Source organism: Haliotis rubra, unplaced genomic scaffold (genome assembly GCF_003918875.1).
Source record: "Haliotis rubra isolate DU_JTF1 unplaced genomic scaffold, ASM391887v1 Scf826, whole genome shotgun sequence".
In the NCBI taxonomy this organism is placed as follows: domain Eukaryota; kingdom Metazoa; phylum Mollusca; class Gastropoda; order Lepetellida; family Haliotidae; genus Haliotis; species Haliotis rubra.
This window is the reverse complement of record NW_025767553.1, coordinates 251330-277926: the sequence shown is the minus strand read 5'-3', so window position 1 is coordinate 277926 and position 26597 is coordinate 251330. Positions and strand designations below refer to the sequence as shown.

The 26597-nt window shown below is 37.7% G+C and overlaps 1 protein-coding gene across 2 annotated transcripts; it reads left to right on the top strand.

The window, feature by feature from the left end:
* Positions 1-411: 411 nt before the first annotated feature.
* LOC124262180 (serine/threonine-protein phosphatase 1 regulatory subunit 10-like) lies at positions 412-26380 on the top strand. 2 transcript variants are annotated; one of them, XM_046696633.1, is made up of 19 exons: positions 412-750; positions 9767-9811; positions 14002-14098; positions 14562-14649; positions 15884-16068; positions 16451-16534; positions 17314-17653; positions 18553-18704; positions 19623-19837; positions 20655-20826; positions 21179-21420; positions 21669-21722; positions 22086-22210; positions 22715-22790; positions 23399-23620; positions 24971-25049; positions 25322-25462; positions 25760-26004; positions 26230-26380. In XM_046696633.1, exons 2-18 carry the CDS (start codon positions 9800-9802, stop codon positions 25885-25887), a joined length of 2412 nt encoding a protein of 803 aa, XP_046552589.1. In that variant the 5' UTR covers positions 412-750; positions 9767-9799; the 3' UTR covers positions 25888-26004; positions 26230-26380. The 2 variants fall into 2 exon arrangements, with proteins under 2 accessions (XP_046552589.1, XP_046552590.1); XM_046696634.1 differs by having other exon boundaries at positions 9767-9825.
* Positions 26381-26597: the final 217 nt, after the last annotated feature.

Sequence of the window (26597 nt, the reverse complement as noted above, 5' to 3'; positions counted from 1 at the left end):
AGTCTTGATGCAGACGGTAAACATGCCTATTTTTCTCTTTTGATTATTGTTTGTCATCGATATCTCAATTATTGCTTTAATGTATCTAAACTGATTTCGGAACAATCTACATTTATTACATTAATTACGGATCAAAGAATATAACTCTAAAGTGTACTGGTTTGAGAGTATTAGTGGTGAATGATTCATAGAGTTAGAACGGAGAAGTCGGAACTGAGCTATCGTGCCTAGAAATGTCTAATGTTTCGTTTTTAAGCAACGAATTCTGGATTGGTGTCGTTATTCAAGTATAATATTGATATTCACAAAATGTGAGTTATATATTCAGAGTGAACGTACATGTCACTAGCAAACAGAAGACGTGCTTTCTCACATTCTCCTGTCGGTTCTCTTTTGACACCATTGACGTCATAGTAACGCCCTTCATCTCAACATTTGGGCGCTCGAGCTTCTTTGTTTAGGCCCTGTGCATTGAGCTTGGAAATTTTCTGGAATATTGTCTTTTTCTCGCTACACATCGACACTTAAATCTTCGACACGAGTTACAAGATTATGATATAGCCTGATACCATGGAAAATATCGTCTGCTGAGGGATATGTTTGGACTGAAGATTTGATAGTTCATATGGTTGAAATCGGGGCCCCAGAAATCGAGGCCATGAATCACGAACTTCACAATCTTTCACTATTGTAAAGAGACACTGGTTTCACGATCATGTAAAACACGTCTCTTTTATCACCAGATATAAGGTGATTAGATCTATTTCCTTCATATCTAGCTTTTACTTGTCACATATATGGGATATTGGCTCGTAATCGGAACATGAAGATGAGCCTCACGAACATTGTGTGAGAAAGAAAATGGACGGCAAATGTATAAGCAACGTGTCCTCACGTTGATTCCATATGTAATTATACGTGAGAAATATAAATTAATTCAATTTTCTATTTTAGCAAGTTTGAGGCTGTTTACAGGTTTATCTATGTTCCTAATCAAAGGATTCCTGGATGGTGCTCACATACAGGTAGGCCAAGGTTGCACTGTCGCCATATTGAATATCTGCAAGTTCTCCATCTTGCAAGGAAAGTGCAATTCAACTTCAAATATTTTTACCAACACATCACTTGTCTTGAACATTCAAATAACAATCTTTTGTATATTTAAGGATCCTTAACATGCGAATCCGTTAGATATTGCATCTCTGCTGAAACAAAGAAAGTCGCCGTTATTTCCATATATGGCATGCGCTTTTTAAGGGGCGTGGCTAGAACATGGGTGTGGTAGTATCTAGCGTCTGTGAACGTAACTTGTGATTGCATGTATGTGTTGACATAGTCAACACGTGCGTTACGAACATCATGTGGCAGTACACGTTCACGGTTTAGCAAGAGAGGTGCATTTGAATAATGGAATACTATAATATTGTGCATCTTGATCGACAGCTGCTTGCTGTTGAGTAATATTGATATTAACACAGTGACCATATCGTGTTCATTATTTCTAGATTACGCGCGATAAGTACTGCCTGTGCAAAAAATTAAGCTGCGTTTTATGTAAAAAAAATAAAAGGTGTCATTTTATTTAATAACAAATTAAATTGTATTCAGCGTTTGAGTAAAGAAGGTTCCGCTCGTACACAAGCACCGATTTGATGCTTTTAATGGATGATTAGGGCCTGAACTAGCTTAATAAGAGGAACAATTTCTGAAGCATTATCGCATATTGGTTACACACAGCGTGCATGTTGCATTAGAAATTAGATATTTAAAAAGTAATTCTGGTCTCTTCTACGCATTATGCATTTAGATTTTGAACAATAAGCATGACTCGACTATCGTGCGGCAGGCTGCACCCAGAGAGGGATGGGCTAAGGGAGATAACTCATGATGCACTATCAATCGTATTTCGTGATTGACTTTCCTTGTCTCGAGCATGGTGTGACGCTTGTTACTGAGGTTAAATAATTTTGCAAAAAAATCTCTTCCCTGTTGTCTTAATTATTTGTGACATTTACACATTTATTTTGAACATTTACACGAAGATTTGACAAAATGTCATTGATCTCATCTGGGAATTCTTTGGAAGTTACAGGTAGGGCCAAGTCTTGCACAGAGGAGGTTATTTGGAGACGAATATTTTGACGAAGTTTACCTCGTGTTATGGGTTTTCGGAACAAAGAATAAGCGTTCTCTTTATCGCATGAACAATTGTAGACCCAATTGTAAATCATGTCACCAACTTATACAAGATAACTTTACCTAAAGCACAATCCATCATATTCAACAATTTACATTGTGTGACGCAACACCCCTATTTTTAGACCAAGTAATCACTGTCCGAAAAAATGACCCGACGATATGTTAAACATTTCCACAAGGCATTTTGATCAAGCATTTCAAAAAATAATTTTATCATGCATCCGCCTAAATTATTCCTTGGTACAAAAAAAAAAAAAACTTTATTAGATGTTTGTCAAGTCGCCAATAAAACATGGCCAATCCACTTGCCATATAGTAGTAGTTTTTAATTTACATACTTGCATACTGATCAGAAAACTTTTTGCTTGACCGTTCTTCCACATAAGAAAACACATTGACATAAACCATCCAGAATTTTAGAGGAAAAAAACATGAATTGTAATTCTTTCAAACTCAAGTACTCATCATAAATGTATATATTTCAATGGATGATAAAGGTTGGAAGGAACTACCAATTGGTAAAATAGTTGCTATTTTTCATCTTCAGAAATCTTGGTAATAGGCTACAACATTGAAACAATAGCTTCTATCATCCAGTAAGATCACAATTGTTACATTGAGTTATTAAGGAATTTGTGATGAAGGCTAACACGCCGCTAAGTAATTGATACTAATGATTCAGAAAAAGATTTAAAATTGGAATTAGGATGTTGTTTTTTTCTGTTTAAAGGAAGTGGGAACTAGTTCTGTTCAATCAGTTTTCACATTTAACAGTTTTTACACCTGAACTGGCTAATGCCGCTATGTATTAATTTGTACACTTTCCACCCTTCAAATATTTTATATATATTTTACAGATCATTTGAATTATGCCGACTTCAATTAACGCATAAGAAAAAGCATTCACTCACTTCCAGACACATGTTTAAACTAGAAACTTTACAGCAGTTTGTTGAATAAACTCTGCACACAATGAATTGTGTATGATTTTGGAGTAACAGTGATTTAATGGAAGCAGGTTTGTAAGTAAAAGTGCCATGATATTGTCCTCATTTGAAGGATTTAAATCTCAATAATATATATTCCTTAAGGCTTCAAAGTGAAACTTAATGTAACTGATAAAAAAGTTTAAACATAGTAAACATATATGATGTTCAAGCAAGATTAGCTACTAACTCTTGAACACTAAAAAAAGGGTCGCACTAGTCCCAGACTTGTGTTGCTATTATTTTACTGAAGCTGTACATAGAAATGAATAGAAACATGAACTATGACAGTGTTGCCAGGGGACAGAATGCTTAATGTCAGATGTCATGTGCCCTACATGTGCCCTACATGTGCTGTTTAGACCTGTAATCTTTCATGATTTGTTTCTCAGATATATTTTTCTCAGCTTGTGGTGGTAGGGGCAGTGGTGTAGCCTAGTGGTTAAAGTATTGGCTCGCCACGCCAAAGACCCGGGTTTGATTCCCCACATGAATACAATGTGTGAAGCCCATTTCTTGTGTCCCCTGCTGTGATATTGCTGGAATATTGCTGAAAGCAGCATAAAACCATACTCACTCACTCAGCTGGTGGTGGTGGTGGCAGGAATAAGCATAAGAATTGCAAAACCGTTGTCTTTGCATGGTCATTCAGTATTGTCAGGAAATACAGATACATGACCAAAGTTTTAACAGTTGGAGAAAAAATCCCAAAGCAAGTTTGCAATGGTAACAATTATTGAAACCCTCACTTCACAACCAATATCATAATGATAAAAAAAATAACACACCTAATACTTTCTAAAACTGATTACCCATCATGTGAGTTTTGGAGCATACCCAACACAACTTATACTGGTCTATTCATTTCTGGTGTTCCCCTGCCGTGATATTACTGGAATATTGCTGAAAGCGGCACAGCACCCAACTCACTCACTCACTATACTGGTCTATTTATGTAAAAAACATACAATTTGGCTTTGTTATTATAATATTAATGGACTCAAACATGTCCAGTGTTTCAATGAAACATTTATTTGATTAACCTGAGTGTAAGAATGTTCTGACATCTCTTTCTGTACTGTCAAAGCAAGTCTCATCTACCCTATGAAAACAATGTAATCTGACAATCTGCATATCTCCTGCTTGAGCACAATAGAGTCCTGGGCCCAGATTTTCAAAGTTAATGTTAATGTATGGATGATTATAATAATTATAATAATAATAATAATAAATGCATATTTATAATGCGCCCCTTCCACACCTAAGGCATGCTCAAAGCGCTAAGAGAGCTTTAAAAATTTAGGCCCAGGGTCCCATTTCACAAAGTGATTGTTGCGCTAAGATGATCGTAACTTATACGTAACTCATACTTATCATAGACATAGAGTAGTCATAGCACTGTGGTAGCAGTAATATGTGTGGGACAAGCCCTCCCAAGTCTACAAGATCACAGAAAACATTGTAAAGATTCTATAATTAAATCACACACGGCAAACTAAACAATTTTTGGGCATGTTATAATTGAACTGTTACAACTTATGTATATGTACTTTGTCTCAAGTAGGACAAATAATATTAAGAGTATTTGGGATAAAAATCATATCAAGCTTTGGTTATGTTCATTTTTGTATGTCTGAACTGTTTTTGTTACTATTTTCTATCCTTGCAACTGCAAGTCCTAATTAATCCGATTCAAATGCTAATAACAGTTGATGTTCACAACAGTAAATTGTTTATAAATACCTATGCTTTCATATCTTTACATAAGGTCTTCAGCAACCCATACTTGTCAAAGGAGGAGACTACTGGAATCAGGTGGTCCGCACGTCATCGTATCCAAATTGTGTAGATCAATACTCATAATGTTGATCACTGGATGGTCTGATCCAGACTCTATATTTACAAACTGCCACCTATTGCTCAGTGCATTAAACAACAAACTTTATATGCAGAAATAGAATGCAAAATTTTCTGGAAAATTATTTCGCAGTTATTCATAAAGTTGATTATGTTACGTTCGACCAACTGCTATGAGCAGACCTGTTTAGCTGTTGCAATGTCAAGTGCAATTACATGGAAGCAAGTCCAAGACTTGAACAATTTTGCTGCCTAAGTAATCTCGGAGGGAAGAAAAGCATGTTTCTTGTCAAGGCAAAATGGGTTTCCTAAGTAAAATTTAAGCCAAAAAGTAATCTGAGGGTGTCATAATATAAAAAAAACAACAGTAACTTGTAACATTTTGAGCTCAAATTCTTTCCAGTTCTCCATCCTCCATTTTACCACAAGTCAGTCAAGCTGGATGCCAGTTCTTGAGGACAAGTGAAGTCTGTTGCACATGTTCTTTTGTCAAGGCTTAAATATGAATTTCTTTAAATGTTGTTTAATTTCAAGTTAGTAACACCCCAAAGTTTAGGCAGTAAGGCTTTCCTGTTTTCTGTTCTTTTAATATCATTTTAAATTGTCACACCGTTGGTTGGCAAGTGTAAAAGGGAAAACCACAGTGTTTGCAGGTATGACTTGGGCAGGCGAAGCTATACATATTCCTGTAATAGTATATTATGTTTATGGGAATATTTTATGAGATCGTACCAGTCACAATTGACAATGTGTCATTGTTCAAACGCTGCCAGTGATAGGAATATGCATATGCACTCAGACTTTCAACAGAATCGATATTGTAAGTACAGCAACATTAACCTTTGAAGACAGTTGTCAGAAATTGTCTTCTTGGAGGCTATGTCGTGTGAGGTAAGTGTTAATGTCTATCTGTGTTGACAATGTCTAATTTTAATATACTTATCCTGGCCATGTGACACCATTGAGGGAATTTTTCACCCAAAGGGAAACAGGTTCGTCTTTCAGTGTTACCATTTTTTTTAGGGCTTTAACGATGCATTGCAATTGTTGAGTCGCCGGTAGCAATTAATCGATGGTAGAAACGGAAAAACTATCGATGCATTGATAGTATGTGTGACTATCGATAGCTTAGTAATTGACTTCCGTTGATAACTGCACAGCGCAAGATACAGGAAGTACCAGATTCGTTCACTTTGATTTAGAGTTATCCACCCCTGTTACCTCTTAAACCTGATCTGGGTTTCAAATTTCTTGTCTGTTATTCAAAGAGACTGAAACTACTTCAGCTGGTTTTTATTTCATATAAACTATACATTCATTTGGGAAATGGCTTCGAATGAGACAATTCAAGGAGGAAAAAATATTGCAATAGTTGGTCGCAATAGACTCGCTATTGCAATAGTTGTTTCCCCCTCAGTAGTCACCCTAGTTTCTTTTTATTATCTTCAAGAACTTGTAAGTCATTAAACTTTTGTTTGTTAATCTTGCAAGACAGAAACATGTTTGGTTTGCTGAAACAAGTTTTGTTGAATCAAAACCTCAAAATGGACCATTCAAAGTGATTACCTCTAAATTTTTGCACAAAGAAATTAACTTTAATGTGTGTCTAATTTTTAGTCTTGCTTTTATGTAAAATGAATTTGTACAAGGTAATATGAAGAAACACATCAAAAGTTTGGAAGTGTTACGGATATATACAGTGAACAATCACAATTTAAGAAATATACAATTACATTTTTAAACTCAGTATTTCTATGTAGGTGAGCTGTATGATTGTATCAATACTTGATGGTTTTATGTGCCCGTGACTCGATGCACCCATAACTACTCTGCTTGTCCTGAGAGATGTGGGCAGTGGGCTAGCCTAGTGGTTTGCTCGTCATGCCAAAGACCCAGGTTCGATTTCCCACATGGGTACAATGTGGGAAGCCCATTTCTGGTGTCCCCTGCTGGAATATTGCTAAAAGTGGAGTATAACTGTACTCGCATTCGCAGAAGAGATGACCAAGAGAATTGGGCATCCAGGTTTGCTGATTTGGCAGGTCATTTAGCCAGCCATGGTAAATCTGCTAAGTTGTGGACAGTGCTGTTATCATTGACTCCCACATTTAAAGAAGATAAGATTTAAATTTTGAACAAAACACAATCAAAATGGTTGCCACAGTAACCACCAGAAATATGTGAATAATGTGAAAGTGTCTGAGTATTAAGTGTGAGAAATGTGATGCCCTCATGTCATACATAATAACAACTCCCAAGTGTACACAAGGATTTTGCAAACTTGGAAAAAGTTTTTTACATTAGGTTGCTATTCAGTGAAATGTAGAGAAAACGCCTTAGGTTAGTATGTCAAGTCAAGCACCACCTGTAAAGGCAAACAAAATGTGATTTCGTCACCAGCCAGAGTTCAGGTCAGGAAAAGGTGAGCTTCTGTACCTCAAACTTTTACATAGTTATTAAAATATCACCAAAAGCAGTAAAGTAATGTAAATAAAGAACCATTTTGTTTGGCAAATAACCACCATCTATGCTCTTTAATCTTATGTAAATAGGTAATCATTCTGATTATAAATCCATTAAGATTTTTGACTGGGTGGACTGACACAACAGAACATTAAAGTACAAGTGCAGGCTTCTGAAAGTTTTTAAGGATTTTTTGACTGGTGTGTTGGTGTACAATGTACAAGATAGCTTTTAGGCCAGACCAATTTTATTTCTTTTACGTATTTTTGTCCTCAGAAAACCTAAAGGCAGTAGGAAAAAAATAAAATAAAATATTAATCACCAGTCAAAGTATTATTCCTTTTAAATACCAAAAGTATTTTATTTTTGGCAATTTATGAAGTGTATGTGGGGCAAAAAACAATCAAAATTTTTGGGGGGTAAGTTTACATTTTTGGCCCAAAAATAACATGAGGATTTTATTTATTTTTTTTGAGCGGGGAAAATGTATTTATTTATTTTTTCTTATTCTTGAAAAAATATGACCGGATCCGTAAAACAAGAAATAAAATTGGCCTGTCCTTGGCAAGGTTGTCTTGTCTGAACTTGTATCAGGTGTTTTGGAGGAACGTATGATTCAGGTCGTGCTCTACAAAGGGTTAGTGTTGGGACCTATCATGGGCTTACTGATGGCTAAATGCTAGGGTTCCTCGTCAGCAACAAAATCCAGTTGATACATACTTGCCAACTTGTGGTAGAAGAAATACGGGTAACCTAAGTGGATAACTGCTTTTTTTACTAATTCTCAGCCACTTTAGCAAATCAAATGTTGCTTGACATGAAACAAAGTTATTTATGAGTCCATGTATGTGAAACAAGATTACATGTAGGAGAAAGATCTAGTAACCTTTCTTATCTTGTATTTTTTAAGTGTTTGCAAACAAGCCTTTTAGATGTATAGATATTTTAAGCTGCCTCTGAGAGATGTCTGCAGCAGAATCATAAGTTGTTGATGTAGTTGACCTAATTTGAAGGTCAAGGTCGAATGTTGGGTCCTAATGCAAAGCACATTTTGAAAGGAAATTTCAAGCAGAAAAGGAGGCAATGTCAAGATGAGGTCAATTAATTTGTTTATCAATTCAACTGGATAATATTTGTATAGTTTTATCATAACTGAAGATTGCTGTATCTGGTCATGGGCCACTTGAACATAACTTTTGATGACCTTCACCTTTTGGACTATATTTTGTGAATTTACCAAATTCAAACATTGCTCACTCAAGTGTTTTGACTTAAACAATATTCCATAGGTTTTGATTTGTTGACCTCAAAGATCAAGGTCACATGAAATGACCCCCACTTCAAAGCATGTGATTGTACAAAATTGAGAATTTTTCTTTTTCTTTATTTTTGTGATGGCATTAGTGGTGTTGGGAATTGGTTAAAATCTCATAATTGATGATTGGTTCATTACAACCGATCAATCATCGAAAATAATTGGTCAGCGTAATTTATTGTCTTGTTTTTTTAAATTAATGGTGTATTTTTTTTTTATATAAGGGTCATTGTTGAAAGGTCAAGTGTTGGTGGACCAGGAAGATTGTGACATTGAATTACGATGAAAGGGACTTGCATGTATTTGTCCACTTTAAGGGTCAACCAGAAAAATAGCTTTCGCTCTGTTTAAGTGCTTCTGTGTATTCAGTGAAAACGTCACACAAGGTAGGTAGCACAAGCTAAATGAGTTCAGTGATCACCAGATGATTGGAGCTTATCACACAAAGGTAATGTTCTGTTATCAGTGAACACAAATCAATATGGCGACAACCTTGAGTCAATTTGTATGTGAGCAAATGGAACCTTTTCTTTCCAGAAAGCAACCCAAGGATGGATTTCAACAGCACGAAAGGCGGCTGGAACTTGATTATCATTTTTATTAATTCCTGACATTCTGGATAGTTTCAAAAATGAAAGTCTTTATTTATGAGAATAAAGACTAAGGCGTTTGGCAAAGGAAATGTTTTGTTTCAGAATTCCAAATTATGTTGTTGGCCTGTCCAGCCTTGAAATTGAAATTTACTTTTCAGATGTGCCTCTTTCACATGAATTGATGTGAAACAAACTAGAGCCATAGCATGCACTAGCATAGGACCAATGACGCCAGAAATAATGGCTATAGCAACAACACCTCACACACTGCCAGATGATAATGGCTGCGTCCGTGAAACAAGAACATATTCAGGAAGTTCTTGGAGATTGAAATGGTTGAATTTTAATTCCAGATTGAAGTTTGGCCTGTATCTGCAGTTTGTGGTATGGATAACAACGTAAGGCAATAATGGTATATAGATTACTACATACTTAAGTTCAAGAATTAATTATTTTTGTCTGAAGTGTATGCTAAAGTGTTCTGTAAATGCTAATCCATGTTCCATAGAGTCAGTTGCCCAGAACCTTTCATTTAAGGGAACAGGTGAAATGTTCAGCCTTGTTTGTCCTACTGAAGGTAGACGGTATTCAAGTAATTCGGGAAAAAAACCATTTTAATATTTTTTAAATATTTTGGTAGTCAAGGATAAAATTAAGCCTTTTTGAGTCATGATGAGATGAAATAATAAATGTAGTTTGAAAAGTATTGGACTATGACTTCAACTTCCAGTAATATTTGTATTATCAGTGAAGTCATCTAGTCCGGTTATTTTTGTCAGATCTAATTTCTCCTTTGAACTAAATAATTCTGAACTAGGGATTGCTTGGTGGATAATTAATTGTAACAGTAATCACTATGAAATTCTCAAACTCTAATTTGCCAAATCTTCTTATGAAGTTCCAAATGCTGAATTTTGGATGGAAAAGGCATTTCAATGGCAAAAGGTGGCCGATGTAGGATTAATAAACGACATTTTTCATTTGCAAGAACAAGCTAGACTTGTCAGGCATCTGGATATTACTGCATCAAATTTGTGCCAACCCTGCTGATGTTTTTTACCCATTTCCCAAAAGATTAAATTATTGTATTTTTAAAGGAGAGGACAGTTTTGTGAGTAAATTTCAAAACTCAGTCAATGTTTTGTCATAATACCTCCTGATAAGAGATAAATCAGTACTGGACACAAATTAATTTATCACCAATAAAAGCTAGAAAATATATATATGCAAATATATAAATTTAACACTGACATGTTTGACAAGTTTAAACAAATCTGACCTACATAAGCGACTGTACAGTTATTTAAACATTAAGTTGTAAGTCTTCTGTGTGTTTTACAAACAGTTGCAGCAAGATTTTTGGCCTGTTTGTACTATGTCCTCTCATGTGTGTTGCGCTGAAACCGTAAATTTCAATATTGCCTTCCTTCAGGCTATTATTAAACTTGGCAATTAAATGCAATTCAAACGACCTCCTAGACTAGATTGAATTAGGTGTACCTGTGGAGAATATTTATCAAACTGCAATCATGCATTCCCATAAGTACTTGCACTGAAGAAAGTTTGTTCACACAAGTGGGCAAACATCTGTAGCACCCCTTGGCAAAGTGATCTCAGTGATAGGACTGGTGAAAGTCTGTTAAAGAATGGGAATTAAAATTGTAGAAAGTCACTAAGCCCAGTAAAGTCTACAAAATCTGATTTCTTTTATCAATCCTTGAAATATTTATTTTCCACAAATTTAGAAATTTCTTAATGCTTCTTTGTATTGATATCTCGTGTTCTTCTGCAAAAGTACTGATTTTCATGATAAGCAGGCTCTGGTTAAAATGTTTGTGAATGGCCTGGTTTGGGTTTCCTTACAGGTGCATGTATAAAGGCAATTTCAGTGTCCCTTGTATTGAATGAGTATCCAAATAGATATGTTATTTCTAGATATGTTTCAATACTCTGTTTACCAAGTGTACATATTCGTAAAACAACAAGACATTGTCCAATCTTAATCTTACTTTAATATAAATAATGAATATTAAATATGCATATGGTAGGTCTGAATATGCGAGTATTTAGAGATAATTTGTAAGTGAGACAGTTGTTAAAAAGTAAAAAATATATATTTGAAAGAAAAGGTTAATTAAAATTAGAATAAATGCTATACATTTTTTGAGTTGATAATACGTTAAATTACATAATTACCATTTATTTCCTAATAACAGCTAGGTTACACCCTACAACTCTAGAGGTTATCTTTGTGCTACTAGGAATTTCCACATTCATTTGCTTATAAGTCTTGTTTTCAGGACTTCCTTGCTTGATTATCATACTTATTAACAAACTAAGGTTTTTCACTGCACTGCACCATTCAAGCAATATGGGGGCGGTGGGGTAGCCTAGTGGTTAAAGCGTTGGCTCGTCACGCCAAAGACCCGGGTTCGAATCACCACATGGGTACAATGTGTGAAGCCCATTTCTGGTGTCCCCCTGCCGTGATGTTGCTGGAATATTGCTAAAAGCGGCGTAAAACCAAAACTCAGTCAGTCAAGCAATATGATGTCAATGAATATCAATATGACAAACAGTAGTGGACCAGCATGTGCTGAACCATGTGTTATTTTTTAATTACATAACTCGTTGACAACATTTAACTACTTTGACTTCTACCATTTATTAAGCATGGATTTTTTGCATTGTCAGCTTCATAACAAAATTAAGAAAAACAATAACACTGTGAAAATAGCAAAACTCAGAATGACCCAGTCTTAAAATTGATACAAAGTAAATATAAATGTGACTTGAAACTGAAGTAATAAACTAAACAATAAAATCTTGAACATGTCCTGGGCATGTGTTGTGAGGCAGAATATATATTAAAATGTATTATTACAAAATTTATGAGTAATAATACCCCAGAAACTTGACAGCACACTATGTCATTGGAACATGAACTTAAAGGAATTCTTGATTTAATTCCAGTAGAGAATACAGAAAATATAAGGTATTAAAGCATTGGAATGTTTTACCCTTTTTTGTGTGATATTGTCAACTTCAGACAGGAAAGTGTCCCAATAATTAGTGAAAAACCCACCATACTAATTTTTTCAACATAATTTTTGAAATATTTGCTTGGATGTTAAATAGTTGTGGACAAACTTGACTGGAGATGTAATGATCATGACTTCTAAAACAGGTCCATTTTTTGCTCACCCGACAAAGACTCCAGTGAGTTTCTGTTATTATCCACTTCTATGACATCCTTTATATGCATCCTCTCAGAAACCTCTAAACATAAGCTGCAACTTCAGTATTGTTCCCACCAGTGATGAATCCATTTTCAATATGGCTGCAAGAGCAGCCATAATAATATTCAATATGGTCGCCACAGCAGCCATTTTGAAAAACCTGTTATCAAAACTCAGCTGTAAGTAGTTTGTAATTGGGCTGAACATACACCTTTTCCTTTTGTTTATTTTGTTCTGTTTTAGTTTGTTTTTGTTTTATCTCTTTTTGGCCATGCTCATAAATTTCTCTCGAAATGCATATTTGGATCTGTAACTTCTGCTTTGGAAATGCTAAACTTACAAAACTGAAATTTATCTTGCATGTTTTTACCTTAAGATGGCATCACATTATGTTGAAATCGTTAAATTTTATTGTCAGTATCCAGGGCTCGATTTAGTGCTTTGATACTTGTACTGGTGCAACCTAATATTACAAAGTGCAACCTTGTTATTAGTCTAACTTGCACCAGGGGCAAGTCAATTTTGAGTGGGTAAACCTCTGAATAAAACATCTAAATAATTCATAGCATATTTCTTTCATTACATATTCCAATAAAAGCAATGCAACTGGAATTGGGCTGGTGCAAGTAGGTTTTTATCTTAGGTTGCACCCAGTGCAAGTAAGTTAACATCTCTTAAATCGAGCCCTGGTATCTAGACCTAGTTGTTTAGCAGAATCTTTGAACATCAATGCTGATCGCAACTTTTATTAATTTTCTTTGTCATTTTTATAGTGTTAACAACATACAAGGTTTTCTTCAGTGATGTGTCTGTTTTTAAAACCTGCCGTGATATTGCTGGATTAGCAGCGTAAAACCAAACTCACTGTTTTTCAAAACAAGTATATGCAATGATATTATTAAGATACTCATGGAACATTGATAAGCAAGCTATACTAAAAATATATGAGTAGAAAGTATAAAACACAAAACTCTTGACAGTCGTAAACGTCTTGTTTCTCTTGATTTAGCCACAAGATACGACCTGTTATCAAAACGTTCCTACAAACATTTACAGCTGATGCCAAGACAGAGGGATTTAATCCCAGAAATGTAAAGGAAGTTTTACTTGTAATGTGACATGTGAAATGAAAATAACCATTACCTACTTGTAAAACAATCTCACATATTTGAAACTTAACTGCACATTCTTTAAAAGAATCCATGTGCAATTCTTCTTATAAGTGCTGTTTTAGATTAAACTTCAGAATTTGCTAAACAGTGTTTAGTGCAGTAAAGTGGTGCAAGAGAAACAAGTGGCGTGTATTCCAGTGTCCCTGATGTTAACACTACAGTTGTTCATGTTGTCAGGGGCCGTTAGATCCACAGCAGCTACTGAGTGCTCTCAGTCCATTGTTGACCCGCACGGGAGGAATTAAAGGACCTGACGAAGCAGCAAGAATATCGGGTACACTTTTTATCATTCACCATGGAATGATTTTCAAAATATTCTTGTAAGGATTTAACTGTAAAATACTCACCTGGGATTTTGCAGCAAAATATTTAACATGGCAGTTACATAGCAGAATGTTGTAGGGATTTTGCACAGAATGTTTGAGGCTTCCTATGCTATCATATCTTTGATGACATTCAGAGCTGAAATGGGTTGTTCCAGCAAATGACCACTGGTTGTTGTGAGCCGTCGTTCCCTGACATGGGTCAATGCTCATGCTGTCGACCACTGGTTTGCTTTGCCCTGCTTCATTACCGTCCACAGTCCACAGTCCGGCTGAAATATTGCTGACAATGGGATAACATTCGCAGTTATGATTTCAGAATAGTTTTGGTTGGAAGTATATCAGATATTTACACATTTTAGCAGACTTGATTTCAAGCTGCAGCAATGTTAATGTTGTGCTGATGATATTTCAGTTTGATGAAAGATGCTGTCAAGAAGGTTGGAAAGTGTATCTACATCAACATCCTGAAAGCTACCCAGTCCGAGGATGCTCTATCCAGGTAAGTGGATTCTTGTTTCTTGGTCAATGTTCAGCATATTTTCACTGTCTATTCTGTTTGATTGTGTACACTGATGTGATACCACTTTGAGTAAAGACTGCCTCCGTGGTGTAGTGGTTAGAGCATCCCGGAGAGCGGAAGGTCGCGGGTTCGATCCCCGACCGCGTCATACCAAAAGACGTTAAAATATGGTACTTGTTGGTCCCTGTCTGGGGCTCGGCATTAATGGGTACAACAAGGACTGGTCGGCTCAGAGTCAGTATAATGTGTCTGAGTGGAGTATTCATGCTTCACTGCGGCATGGTATCTCAGTGGGCTAGCACTATAAAACCAGCTTCAGTCTTGGCTAGTACAAGCAGCCGCACATACACATACACCTGCATGCATGTCGTCATATGAGCGAAATATTCTTTAGCACGACATTAAACCCAATTTCACCTCACCTCACTTTGAGTAAAGATCTTAGGAAACCTGTATTGATCGTTGCATCAGGTGAACGTCCTCACCAATCAGTTAGTAATGGGCCTTTCTATTATCAATGCAAGTGAGTGTATCTGATTTCAGTATCTCAGAAACTACTATGATTGGAGAGTTCTGAATGCAAAAATGGAAAACCACACCAGTGTATAGTTGCCTGTATTATATATAGACCTGTGAAGATCAGGGTTAGAATTGGTCTTCATCAACCAATGCATGTGGTAAGAGGCCACTAACGGGATCGGGTGGTCAGACTTGCTGACTTGGTTGACACGTGTCATTGTGTCCCAATTGCGAAGGTCGATGCTCATGCTGTTGATCACTGGATTGTCTGATCCAGACTTGATTATTTACAGACCGCCTCCGTATAGCATGAATATTGCTGAGTGCGGCGTAAAAAACAACAAACAAACCCAACTCAGATTTCATGTGTGAAGCCCATGTTCAGGTATGCTCCACGAAGATATGCCTGAAATATTTCCAAAATGATGTAAAATTATACTCACCCTCTCGTAAAGAAGGGGTGAAGGGGGAAGTCCAGTGGTTAAAGCATTAACTCAGGCAGTCACTCTGAAGGCACAGGTTCAATTCCCCACATGGGTACAATGTGTGAAGCCCATTTCTAGTGTCCCCACCATGATATTGCTGGTCTGTTTTCCCCCACCATGATATTGCTGGAATATTGCTTAAAGTGGCATAAAACCCAACTCACTCACTCAAACAAAGAATGTTGTAGACAGAAGATGATTGTTTGCAGGCTGCTGGAGAGCGATGGCTGGATGACCCTCAACTCCTGGCTGCAGGAGTGCAAGGATGAGGACAACAAGCCTCTCCTCATAGAAATGCTCAAGCTTTACCAGAACCTTCCAGTCACCATTCAAATACTCAAGCAGAATAATGCAGCTAAGCTTATCAAACAGCTCAGCAAGTCTGAGGATGAAAGTAAGTTGAACCATGGTCATCTTGGTACTTCTCATTTACACTGGCTGGATGCAATGACAATGTTTCCTTTTTTGTAAAAACAGCAAAATGGATCAAATGGAACTTCACTTACAAGACTACAGGGATGTCATATCATATAAAGAAACATTCATGATGTCAATCACTGGATTGTGTGTGTCCTGACCCATTTAATGACCATGATGTTATAGCTGAAACACTGCTGAGTACTGAACTAAACAGACAAACAAACCAATTTAGTAAATTGTGACAAGTTAAAACATATGCACTTTGACATTACTGCTGCATTGGGTTAAAACCACTCTCATGTACGTTAATGAATAAAATAACACATGATTTAGTAATGCAATGTATATTTTTACAGAGATAAAAATCTTGTCAACTAATATTGTTGAAAGTTGGATGAAGAAGATCCGTGGGAGAAATAGCAATTCAGAAAATGAAAATGGTGAGTTTAAATATTGGAGACGTCTCAACTTACTGGTCTATTTATGACTTTATTTCATTTTATATTTGTAGAGCTGAAAAACCTTATGTTATGTAGATTATTAGACCTGCTCAAATTCTGATATTGGCTTCCAAATCCGCAGTAAATGTCATTAATAATTGTAATTTGAATTAATTAATGGGATCAGATGGTCTTTGTTAATGCAAGTAATCTTGTACCAATTACGCACATTGATGCCAATGATGTCGGTCAAAGATCACCTGGAAGGTGATTATTTACAGACTGACCCGTGAAGATCAGGGTTATATCTGGTCTTTAGCAACTCAGTATAGTCATAAGAGGATCAAGGGCCAGGGCCCTTATTCTCGAAATGTTCGTAGCCATAATAAGTTTGTAGGGCTACCAATGTTTCGAGAACAGCTATCCTGGCTCGCCGACTTGGTTGATGCATGTCATTGTCTCGTCCAGACACAATAACTTTACAAATCACCACCTTATTGCTGGAATATGTTTGTGCGGCAATAAAGAATGAACAAATCAAAACAAAAACAGCCATCATATAGCTTGAATATACATGTAGCTGTGTGCTGGTATTCATGCTTCACTGCGGCATGGTATCTCAGTGGGCTAGCACTATAGAACCAGCTTCAGTCTGGGCTAGTACAAGCAGCCGCATATACACATACACACGCATGCACGTCGTCATATGAGCGAAATGTTCTCAAGCACGACGTTAAACCCAATTTCACCTTTAACAACAAACAACATATTATTTTTAGATAAGAACAAGAAGAAGAAGAAGGACAAACATAAAGAGACAAAGGACGGGAAGGACAGTAAGGAGAGGAAGGAGAAGTCCCATCATCACAGTGATAAGGAGGGGGATAAGGATGGTTCCAACCACTCCAGTGATCATAGTGACAGGCTAGGGCAGAACAATAAACCTGATTCTAAGTCAGATAAAGACGCTAGTAAGGAGGATGCCAAAAAACGACCAAAGACTGTGAAAACATTTGCTGCCAAATTTCGGTCGACTGGCATCGGTGAAGATAAGACAGTTGCCCCTGTTAAAAAGAAGTCTCAAGAAACAAATAAAGTTCCTTTGCTTAAGCGTTCTGTGTAAGTATTTGAATTCATCAAGATTGAGAGCATTTCAATCACTGACATGTCTACAAGACATCAGTTTTGTCATATATTGGCTTTGTTTTGAGAGGCTTGTGTATTAGTCAATGGGCAGTGTGTTGAAAACAATTATGAACAGTTTAGATCTTTATCTTGACCCTCTTTAAAACCATAAGTTAAATACACATCAGGAACTGTAAATTATTGGAAGTAAAAGATCCTTGAATACATGCTTGATTACGGAGTTAGTAGCTACACCGAAACGTCGCTCGTATTGTATTAAAGAAGTTGTATATCCATAGAACTCCTCGTGGTTCATCACACCAACTTCTAAATGCCACTCAAAGGAGTCATAATTGATCATCTGAAATTTTGGTCTTATATAAACCTGCATGCACAAGAAAATATTAAGGCAAGACCCATGTGAAGAAACTTGCTAACAGATTCTAGTTTAAGCACAAATAGTGAGCTGATAAAAAAAGACTAAAAACTACCCAAAAAATAGTTAACATAGGGTTATACAGACAGGTTAAGTGATCACACATGGCAACATGTTCTGATCATTTTGAAGAATACCAAATCTGATAGGATTACTTTTGTACAATTAATCATTTATAACAATAGCAGAACATTTAATTTGCATCAAATTTCATGAAAAATGCAATGAAGTGTCATGAAAGATTTACAACATGCATTTTGTATGGGAGCTTTCTCCCGTTTTTGTGAGGTATGTTGCAAGGGAGATAACTCTGAAAGGACACTACAAATTACTTCCCCTTAACTTCATATTTGAATGTGGAGAGGTCTTTGAATTGCAATGATTTTGTGGGAAATTAATAACAGGATTGCATAGATAAATCCATAACAGTTTCTTACATTATTTAATTTTATTACAGTCAAGAGTCAAAGACTGAAGAACTTCCTGAGAAGAAACCCCGCCTCACATTAAACATGCCATCGCTGTCAAGTGCTTCCACTTTGAATTCTCGTGCTGCAATATCTCCGACAGAGATACATGGCAGAATCAAACTCATTCCACCTAAAAAACGTGAGTCTCTCTCATATTAATTACACAGGGGTGGAAACAACCCATTGCCGGAAGTCTGAGTCCAGTGTTTTTATCTGTCGGGCAAGCAAATTTGTATATCACACTGTACCGGTGTCCAGTTGACTTTCCAATGTTAATTATGTTGTTTATTTAGAAAATCAGCAAGAAAACAGTCGGTATAGTGGAAAAATTATCAGGGCAAGTGACATTACATGTGCCACTGTACCGGAGTACACTATCAATTTTAAAGTTATTTCCACCCCTGTTACATTAAATCAATCACTTTTTGTCTGGCTTTGTAATCGGACAGATGTACTGATCTTACAAATGTTTGTTTTATTTTTAGGTGATAATTCTTTTAGTCACTATGACATGTAACTGGCATTATCCGCATTGGATATTTCTTTTCTATGGGGCGTCCATGCAGTCTGTGGTATATATCCTTAGTTACAGAGATTGTTGCTTCCATTATTTGATACTAGTAGTTCTCTGGCTCGGACTCTCAGGGGTGGAAATAACTTTAAAATTGCTAGTGTACTCCGGAACAGTGGCACACGTAAAATCTCTTGACCTGATAGTTTTCCACTATACCGGCCGTTTTCTTGTTGATTTTTAAAAATAAACAACATAATTAACATTGGAAAGTCAACTGGACACCGGTACAGTGTGATATACAAATTTGCTTGCCCGACAGCAAAAAACACTGGACTCGGACGTCGGGCAATGGGTTATTTCCACCCCTGACTCTGAATATTTAAAGGCTGGAAAATGGCTCACTGTGGTGTAAAAATACTTCTCTGATTATCATTTCAGTAAATGCTTGAAAGATTGGGACAAGTTTAGAATACATCACTGCTGTCATGTTCTATTGCTTGAAGAGGTGTATTTTGGTGTAATCCATGATTATTTTGTCTACAGCTCCAGAGTTTCATGAAAGCAGTGGCTTCATGGACAGCTTAATAACCAAACCTACATCGTATGCTGTGAAGCGAAGGAAGAAGATCTCCCCAGGGAAGCCAAATACAATCCCAACATCGCCAACCTCACCCACGATGTCAAACACATCACCCACTTCGCAAGTCCCACCTAGTCCCACAACAGCTCTAGCTCAGAAACTGCCCTCCGTGCCGTCCGTAAGTATTAACAAAGTCTCTTTATTTCATGTCGGACCTCTGAATCTATTTTCTTCCAAATGTACAGAGCAATACTCTAAGGTCGGTCACTTAGCATTGCAAACATTTTGGAATGTATGAAATTTTCATGATTAACATTAACTGGAATTAAATTACATTTGCGACATCATTCCATTGAATGGAGCGATGTGTACCAGTTTCAAATTTAAGACTTCATTTTGTCATTTTGACATTTAATTTTGATAACAGAAATATTACCAATACTTTGAATGTAATTTAAGTAGGGTAATATCCTCATAACTCTCCATTCCTTAAAAATAATGGGCCTCGGCTCCATTATTTTTACGGAATGGAGAGTTACTCGGACATTACCCTCTACATAATGCATTTGGACTGGAAATATATGGTGGTGCTTTTAAGCAAGTAAATGAATACGGTTTTAATTGCTTTTTGCTGTATTTCTGTAATATAACGGCAGGGGACATGAGAATAGGCTTCACATATTTCTCCAGCATGGGGAATCAAACCGAGGTTTTCGGCATGACAAGCAAAACTTCAACTACAAGGCTACACCACAGCCCCAGGAGCTTTTAGACTTTTAACTTAGACAATATGCTTGTTGGATCGTATGAGATTTTCTTGATTAACACGAAGAGGGAACAAAGTTTTGGATGGTGGGGCTTTAGGCCTTTAATTTGTGGATATGGCCATGGTGGGTCTCCCTCTGATTTTACTTGTATTTGCAAATACCGAGTTGTGCATTGCCTGAGTCGTGTATTGCATACTGTAGTGACAGATATTTGTCTTTCCTCATCAGTTTTACAAAGACACACTGGAAACAGCAGAAGACACCAAGGATGACAAGAGATCACCATCCCCTGAGGAGAACATGGATACCGAAGACGTGGATATGAAATCAGTAGTAGTCAAACTGGAAGGAGAAATGTCAAACCATGAGCACGACTTTACAGAAGGCCTTGAGAAAATAAGTATGTTCAATTCTAGTGGCTGAATCAGCATTTGTAGATAGCTTTCTTTGTTTTTTAAACTTTTCAATAGCTTTTATGAATATATAATGAAAGGCTTCGGACATTTTTCATAAATTGATTTAGTGTTGTTCGTTGACATATTTACATTTTTAACTAATTGCTGTGTTCGAAATTAAGCAGAAATAAGGTGATTCTGATCTGTAATCCTGATTGTAACAGATGAGTATTTTGGATTCAGTTATTACAGAAAACTTCAATGACACACTCCCCCCAAACTGAATTTGAATACTGCATTGCCATGGATTAGGGGTATTTTGAAATTGAAATATTTATGTCTGTGATTTGTTGCCAGCTGAGAGCAATGCGGAGCCGATAGAGGATCTCCCCGAGTACTCCACACAGGAGCCAAAGTCGTTATTGACAACAGGAAGCACAAAGAGGCGGAAACCCAAGAAGAACGTCTCCTGGGCTGACGAGTCCAGAATACGGGAATTCTTCTACTTTGACTTGGATGAAACTGAAAGGGTGAACGTGAACCGCCCCAAGGACTCCTTCAACATGCTGAAGAAGCAGGAAATGATGATGGATAGAAAGGTGAGATTCTTTATCATTGATCCTTTAGAAGTAAAATGCTTGTGTCAATGCTGTGTGGGCACAGGATGGGCACTGTCCTGAGCTTGAGTTGACAAATAAAGATGTCGAGTTCGCTGACATTAAAATTTACAGAGACCGCATTTTTGCTTATGCCTCCTTTTAAAGCTGAATAAAGTAGCACAGTATTATTTTCATATTCATTTTGACAAATTATTCCTATCTGTTATGTTTTTGTATTTGTATTTCAGGCCATGGAAAGTGCTAAAAGATTAATTAACGACAACATGGTTGAGGCAATTCCGGTGAGTACCTTGATAATAAAATAATGACTTGTGATAACCCGGTATCAACTATTTGGAAGTGCATTCCAGCATTAATTGTGGTGTGACTTCAGTTAGAATCTACGTTGGGTTTTTTTATATTCAAAGAATAATTGAAAATACCTGAAAATGAATTGACAATCGTAAGGTAACATTTACAAAGTTGAGACAATGATACAATTGGAATACTGATCAAAGTGGCTTTCAACGCTATTCACTTACTCAGTCACTATTTCTTTTGAAATTTGTCTCATACACTGTCCATGTACATATACATTTTTTTATTAAAAAAATGCCTTTATTATTGGTTTCCTTTTGTTTCTAAGTTTTGGTATGTCTTTGCAGTGGCGAACCCCCCCAATCTTTGATGATGCTACAACCTTTGACTTTGGCGCCAACAGCACTGAGAAGGAGATTCAAAAGGCCAGAGAACAGAAGGTTCTGCAGGCTATTTTCTTCTCAAAGACTATGTAAGTAGTTGTATTGCATTTATGTTTTCTTGCATTCCTTTTCAGACACAGAAAAATCCTTTAAAGTGTGTATGGTTGTTATTTCTTCAAAAGTAGGGGCGTTGGGAGGGGTAGCCTAGTGGTTAAAGCATTCGCTTGTCACACAGAAGACCCAGGTTCGATTCCCCGCATGGGTACAATGTGTGAAGCCCATTTCTGCTGTCCCCTGCCGTGATATTGCTGGAATATTGCTAAAAGAGGCGTAAAACCATACTCACTCACTCCTCAAGAGTATGTTTCAATTTGAAGAAAATGATAATCTCAGTAAAATACTATAAGATTTTTAATCAAGAGATAGAAATGTGTTTTATGTTTAAGGAATTATACTTTCAATGTAAACACTTAAAAGTTACTGCCTAATATAAGAAATGATACTTCTGATGATTGGAAAATATCATTTACTGGAATTTAGCGCCGTATTCGGTGATGACAGCAGCGTGACATTGTTGTCTCTTGTTAATGCAGGGTGCCAGATTCTCCCAGCGAACCAGAATTGGAGTCGATTGAACCCTCACAACCAAGAATCATTCCCCTTGAAGACGTAAGTATCATACTTGAGATTTACATCAGCAGGAGGGGAAATAGAACATAAGTGTTATTTGGTGTCGGAAAGTCAGTGACAATATTATCTGTTTTAAATTGTTATTGGCTACATCTCTGTGGAAGGCATTCATTTTAATTTGATCCCATCTTTGAATTAACCCCGGCAACCAATCTCTGCTTGTGCCAACAATATGGACCATCCGGGTTAGAATTGGTCTTCAGCAAACCATGTTTGTCGTAAAAGGCAACTAACAGGATCGGGTGGTCAGGCTCGCTGACCTGGTTGATACATGTTATTGTATCCTTGATTGATGCTCATTATGTTGATCACTGGATTGTCTTGTCCAGACTCGATTATTTACAGACATATAGCTGGAAAATTGCTGAGTACAGTATTATACAACAGTTGTCTGCCCCTGACTAAATTCTGTATGACTGAAATGGTGCCGATGAAATTTAAATAAAAATATCTCAGTAAATTACTTACAGCATTACACAATAAAGGTCTTGAGACTTGTGAAAATCAGGAAGGGGTTGTGTTCTTCCTATACATTGTTCCATGTACCATTTGTCCACAATGAGCTGTACGCTTGTTTTCACTTACAGGAGAATGCCGGAGAGGAACTGTGTTACACGTACGACAACCTGTACCCCCAAACAACGGTACAGCAACAACCACCACCACCCATCAATGTTGACCCCTACAGCTTGCCGCCGGAGCTGGCCAATGTGCTGGCTTCCATCCAACAGCAACAGCAGGATCCATCTGCACAGCATGCCACCAACACAGCGCTGGCAAATATCCAGAATATCATTGCTTCTTATCTGGTAAGTCAAGGCTGCCAAGGGAGTTTCAAGGTGGAATGTTTGTAACTGATACTTATTCTGATTGGTTTCGGACCGCCTCCGTGGTGTAGTGGTTAGAGCGTCCGCCCGGAGAGACCGGAAGGTCGCGGGTTCGATCCCCGACCGCGTCATACCAAAAGACGTTAAAATATGGAACTTGTTGGTCCCTGCCTGGCGCTCTGCATTAATGGGTACAACAAGGACTGGTCGGCTCGGAGTCAGTAAAATGTGTCTGAGTGGGGTATTCATGCTTCACTGCGGCATGGTGTCTCAGTGGGCTAGCACTATAAAACCAGCTTAAGTCTGGGCTAGTACAAGCAGCCGCACATACACATACACACGCATGCACGTCGTCATATGAGCGAAATATTCTCAAGCACGACGTTAAACCAAAGTTCACCTCACCTCTGATTGGTTTCAATGTATGACCTGGTCAAATGTATGTTGGTATCACTGCTCATGACATCAACCACTGGTTGAACTGCCAGGCTAAAAGACATACACTGGTGATGGTGGCTGAAAATACTGTTTTTCTTTTCCAAAGAAAAATGGATATGCTATACTGATGTAAAAGAAATGGTTATTCAATGGTGATGTATTTGATGTTGGTGTCATACAGTGAAACCTGTCTAAACCGGCACCCCACGGACCGAAATAAAATGCCAGTTTAGACAGGGTGCCAGCTTAGACAGTGACAATCATTTTCCAACATGGCTGCCATTTACACTCGTCAATCTCTCAATCTACCATGTCAAGAGGAGTGTATATTGGATTAAGGGACCTTGATTGAACTGCTAATACCCATGCCGGCTTAGAGCGTTTGATTCACCGCGCAATCACTACTTCCTGGTTATCTAGCGTGACAAGAGGATTAATTAGTGTATTGGATTATGGGTCCTTAATTGGACTGCTGATAGACAGTGTTGTCATGCCGGAATACGGAATAGACAGGTGCAGGATTAGGCAATGTTTTAATGATTATAATGTCATTGTAAAATGGCGGGACCAAAATTTTATGCCGGTTTTGACAATGTGCCGGATTAGACAGGTGCTGGTGTTGGCAGGTTTCACTGTAGTTTTGTTTTTAGCTTATATTTGCAGTGTTTCAATGTCTGTTTTCAGGCTAGATAACGTTACTGGTTTATTGGACAAATCCAAGTTTCAAGTGAAACATTTGTTTAACTTCTGCTGAGCTGCTGCAAACTGCAGCATAAAACAGCATTTATACAGTCGTCAATGAATTTACTTCAGTCGTCGTATATGATTCTTCACAATTGTAATCATGTTGTCTCTAACGGACATCTTTTCTCATGATAATCCTTCTGTTTCAAGGCGGGATCCGAAGGAAAGACTGGGGAATTATCTGAGAATCTACGACATGCTTTGGAGCCGTTCAAACAACAACTTCCTGGTAAGTGCAGGGATTTCACTGGAGACAGATGTCTTTGGGGCTTAATTACACGGTCATAGTTTGAAAGGATAGTCTTAAGTACCATTACAAAATTTAAAAATGTAGTAAGGATATTTTTACTGGCAGTTCGTGTTCCAGATTATACACTAATCTGAATCGCTGAGGTGATATTTTCACTGATGTCTTCTTCATGTTGAGAAATAGATTGCGGGAATCTCTGCTACTTAACAGAAAACAGTGTTGTCCAATGTTGTTATGTTGCTTTGTTTCAGACTTTATGCAGGGATTTGGTCCCGAGAATGGTCCACCTGGACCTCATGGACCCATGATGCCGGGTGCCAGACCAGGCCTACTGGGAACAGCACCCCCAGGATTCCCACCGATGGGGGGACCCATGCCACCCCGATTTCCAGGTGAGCCCCAGGTCTTCAGTTGGTCCTGATCTATTGAAATCCAGGAGTACTTTCTCTTCGGAGCTTGGTAGAAGCTTATTGAACGTTAAAGTGCTTCACAAAGATGTTGATGTCATCTAAGAAGGTCACACATAGTTTTTCTTTTAATTTTTGTTTCATATGGTCAACAGTTATGTATCACCATTTTAGTGTTGTGTCATCCCCATTTTTGCTTCATGTGATTCCCGTTTTTGCTTCATGTGATCCCAATTTTTGCATCATGTGATCATCATTTAATGGTGTCCTTGTGTGTTTCAGGTCCCGGTCCCGGCCCTGGCCCAGGTATGGGTGGACCCAACCCTGGTATGGGTGGTCCTGGCCCTGGTATGGGTGGTCCCGGGGGCCAGGTGGTCCTGGAGAGAGTGATGACTGGGGGGAGAACATGATGGGTGGACCTCCACATGGGCCACCAATGAGAGGCAGAGGCGGGATGCCCTTCATGAGGGGAGGACCACCTCGAGGAATGCCTCCTCGCATGATGAGAGGAAGAGGAGGACGAGGAGGTATGTGTTCTATTCCAAAACAAGCCAAGGCAACAGGGATTAGAGATGATATTTGGCCCAAATTCTGCTACAAATGTCAGTAAAAAATCCAAAATTGGAATGAAACAATTCCCAATTCTGGCTGTTGTTTATTAGCAATGTTAATGTTTGGGCTGTATAAGGCACCTTGTATTTTACTTAGTATCAGCGATTTGTTGTCATAACTGATCTGTTTGCTGTTTCCAGGGCCACGAACACGACCTGTCTGTCGACACTGGAGGCACTTCGTCCAACCAGGAGGCTGTAGGTTTGGCAATAGCTGTAACTTTCTACATCCGGGTGTTAACGGTCCCCCGAACCCATGACTATCAGCCCATGCAGCGTAGTAAGGGCCAACCTGAGCCTGGCAACAGGCAGTCTGTCACTGGTGCCGAGGAAACGGGTCGCACCATCAGGACATTGGATCAGTTGATGCATCACAGTGATGTCAGTGATGTTACAGACATGTTACTGTATTCCGAAGGAATGTTACAGTTGATATTCAATGTTTGATGAATGCTAAGAACAAGATGCGAGTTCATAAAAAAGCCATAATGAAGAATGACACAAGAATG